Genomic DNA, 2,607 nt, shown 5'->3' on the forward strand with positions numbered 1-2,607 from the left:
TTAACATTTGGGCGGCGTTATGCAAATTTTCCCAGATCGTGACGTAGGTATGTGGGGGCGTGTTAGAACGAGCCGTTTTAGGTAGGCGTGGCTGACTCTTAATATCTCTTTGGAATATCTCTTTGGATTTTAGACTTTAGTCTTTGCAACTTTACAGATCTTCTTTATGCACCAAGAGCTTGTAACACTCCAAAGAGAAAGGAAAAATTGAAATCGCGTCATATGACCCCTTTAATAAGTGTTATTGGCTTTCAGGAATTCTATTAAAATAGAAAACAGTCATTTTAAGCTGTAGTACTTGTATAATAAATTGTATGTAATATTACTGTTTTTATTGCATCTTCTGATTAGATAAATGCAGTGTGTGTATATATTATATTATTATATATGTAATATTATTTATATATATATATATATATATATATATCTTGACCCTTAAAGACTAGTTTATCCAAAAGTCTAAAAGCTAATGAAAATGTTTCAAATGGGAGGAAAAACAATCAAAAACCCAATATTATTTCCAAACAGGAGGATTATACTGTTTCAACTGTGGGAATTATTGTGCTTTTCTCATATAAAATAGTAAAAAATAATATTGTGTATAATGGGAGGTATTTAAAAAAAACAAAACATGTTTGTTGTAATACAAATGAGTTTTGTTTTGTTTGTGAGCAGGTGTGTGTTTGAGTTGGAGATGGAGGGAGTAAAGCAGGCAGCAGTCAGAGACCGCATCAGAGAGCAGTATGCTCAGCTACAGCTGCAGGCCAGAGAGGGGCAGGATGCCATCAGAACCCTGCAGACACAGTGGCAAAGTGTCATGGACTTCAGACAGCTTGTGGTGCGTAATTGTATTTATTCCTAACAAAAGACTGCAAATTCATAGTCTGGAGTTAAGTATGTTTTTTTTCTTTGTAGGACAGAAGACAAGAGCAGATACGGCGCCTGATCAAAGGAAACTCCACTGTGAAGACAGAGTTAACCTGTGTCCATGCAGAGGTATCCTCTCATGTAATACGTTCTTTAGTCTTCAGTGTCACATGATCCTTTAGAAATCATTCTAATATGCTGATTTAGTGCTGAAGAAATTTATTTTAAATCTAACAAATTTTTGAATGGTAATTTGTGTGTATGTATATATATATATATACAACAAACCCTGTTTATTTTTTTTTCCAGGTTGGGCAGTTTGTTCAAGAAAAGCTCAATCCTCAATTTGGCAGTGTGATTAAAGCCAGCAGTGAACTGCGCAACTCTGTATCGCAAGGGGCCAAGCATTTCAGCTGTGTAGCACTGGCTGCACTCAATCGTAGGGCCATGAAGGGGTCAGCAAATCTACCGAAATCCTTTTTTTCCCTCTAGTGCCTTTGTACAAGATATCATGGCTAGCATTTTGAGTTGTTTTGCAACACGAAGTCAGAGGCTCAAGTTCTTGAAAGTTTTCTTAGTTAAAATTTGCACATTAATAATACATTATCACCGTATCATTGGGAAAAATAAACTAAATGAATAATTCTCTGAAGCTTAATGTCTGTGCTGTGACCTAGTCTTTTGTTTTTAATCAGCAGAGGGCAGAAATCACCAGCAGCTCAGCTTTCCATCCACCGGATACAGTCCCCAGCTTTCCACAAACTCTGTCAAAGTCTTTCATTTCCCATGTATATGGTGAGATGCTCACTTACAGTCTGTTAATACTCTTCACTTATTCCTCATCTTTCTGAGAGCCATTTCAGTTAATAGCTCATCAAGCACCCGTTAGTAAGTCCATTGTTTTAACATGCAGAAAGTGTCAATTTTCTAATGATTGTTCATATCATATGTAGATTAAATATAGTGGTGGGCAAAATGATTAGAACACTAGTATTTTCGTGCACCGGCTAAAACATGGTTTTAAGTCAGTTATTTCTATCTTTTGCTGTGGTGTGTCTGTAGGAAGTATCAGTTTACATTTCCAAACATTAATTTTGCCATTAATTGTAATAATCCAGTGAGATTTTTGTCTGACAACAGCCAGTGCTCCACACAGAGATCTGATCTGATCATCATCCAGTCTGTCTGGAGTGACATGAAGAAACAGATCAAACTGAGGCAGACTAAATCCAGAAGAACTGTGGCAATGTCTCCAAGATGCTTCAAGAGACCTACCTGCAAAGCTCCCTGAGAAACTATGCTCAAGTGCACCTATAGGGCAAAAGCTGCTTTAAACACAAAGGATGATCACACCAAATGTTGATTTAATTTAGTTAATAGAAGTTAATTAATAAAGAAGATTTATGACTTATTTTTTGACAGCATCCTCATTTTACAACATTTTTACACAAATGCCTAAAACTTTTAACAGTACTGTAGCTTTGCAGGTAGGTTTCTTGAAGCATCTTGGAGACGTTGCCACAGTTCTTCTGGATTGAGTCTGTCGCAGTTTGTTCTGTTTCTTCATGTCATTCCAGACAGACTGGATGATGATCAGATCAGATCTCTGTGTGGAGCACTGGCTGTTGTCAAAATCTCACTGGATTATTACAATTAATGGCAAAATGAACGTTTTGAAATGTAAACTGATATTTCCTACTGACACACTACAGCAAAAGATAGAAATAACTGACTTAAAAC

General features: G+C 36.5%; 1 protein-coding gene across 2 annotated transcripts in view; it reads left to right on the top strand.

Annotated features, from left to right (window-relative positions):
- Window positions 1–2,607, top strand: part of LOC107731222 (HAUS augmin-like complex subunit 5) — an 8,287-nt gene that overhangs the window by 4,131 nt on the left and 1,549 nt on the right. The window contains exons 13-16 of one of the 2 annotated variants that reach the window (XM_016542244.1): window positions 676–838; window positions 916–996; window positions 1,177–1,322; window positions 1,563–1,662. In XM_016542244.1, the coding sequence (XP_016397730.1) occupies window positions 676–838; window positions 916–996; window positions 1,177–1,322; window positions 1,563–1,662 (490 nt within the window). The remainder of the gene's footprint in view (window positions 1–675; window positions 839–915; window positions 997–1,176; window positions 1,323–1,562; window positions 1,663–2,607) is intronic. The other variant, XM_016542245.1, reaches the window with a different exon arrangement.

Source organism: Sinocyclocheilus rhinocerous, unplaced genomic scaffold, assembly GCF_001515625.1.
Source record: "Sinocyclocheilus rhinocerous isolate Xijiao unplaced genomic scaffold, SAMN03320098_v1.1 scaffold1600, whole genome shotgun sequence".
Classification (NCBI taxonomy): Eukaryota; Metazoa; Chordata; class Actinopteri; order Cypriniformes; family Cyprinidae; genus Sinocyclocheilus; species Sinocyclocheilus rhinocerous.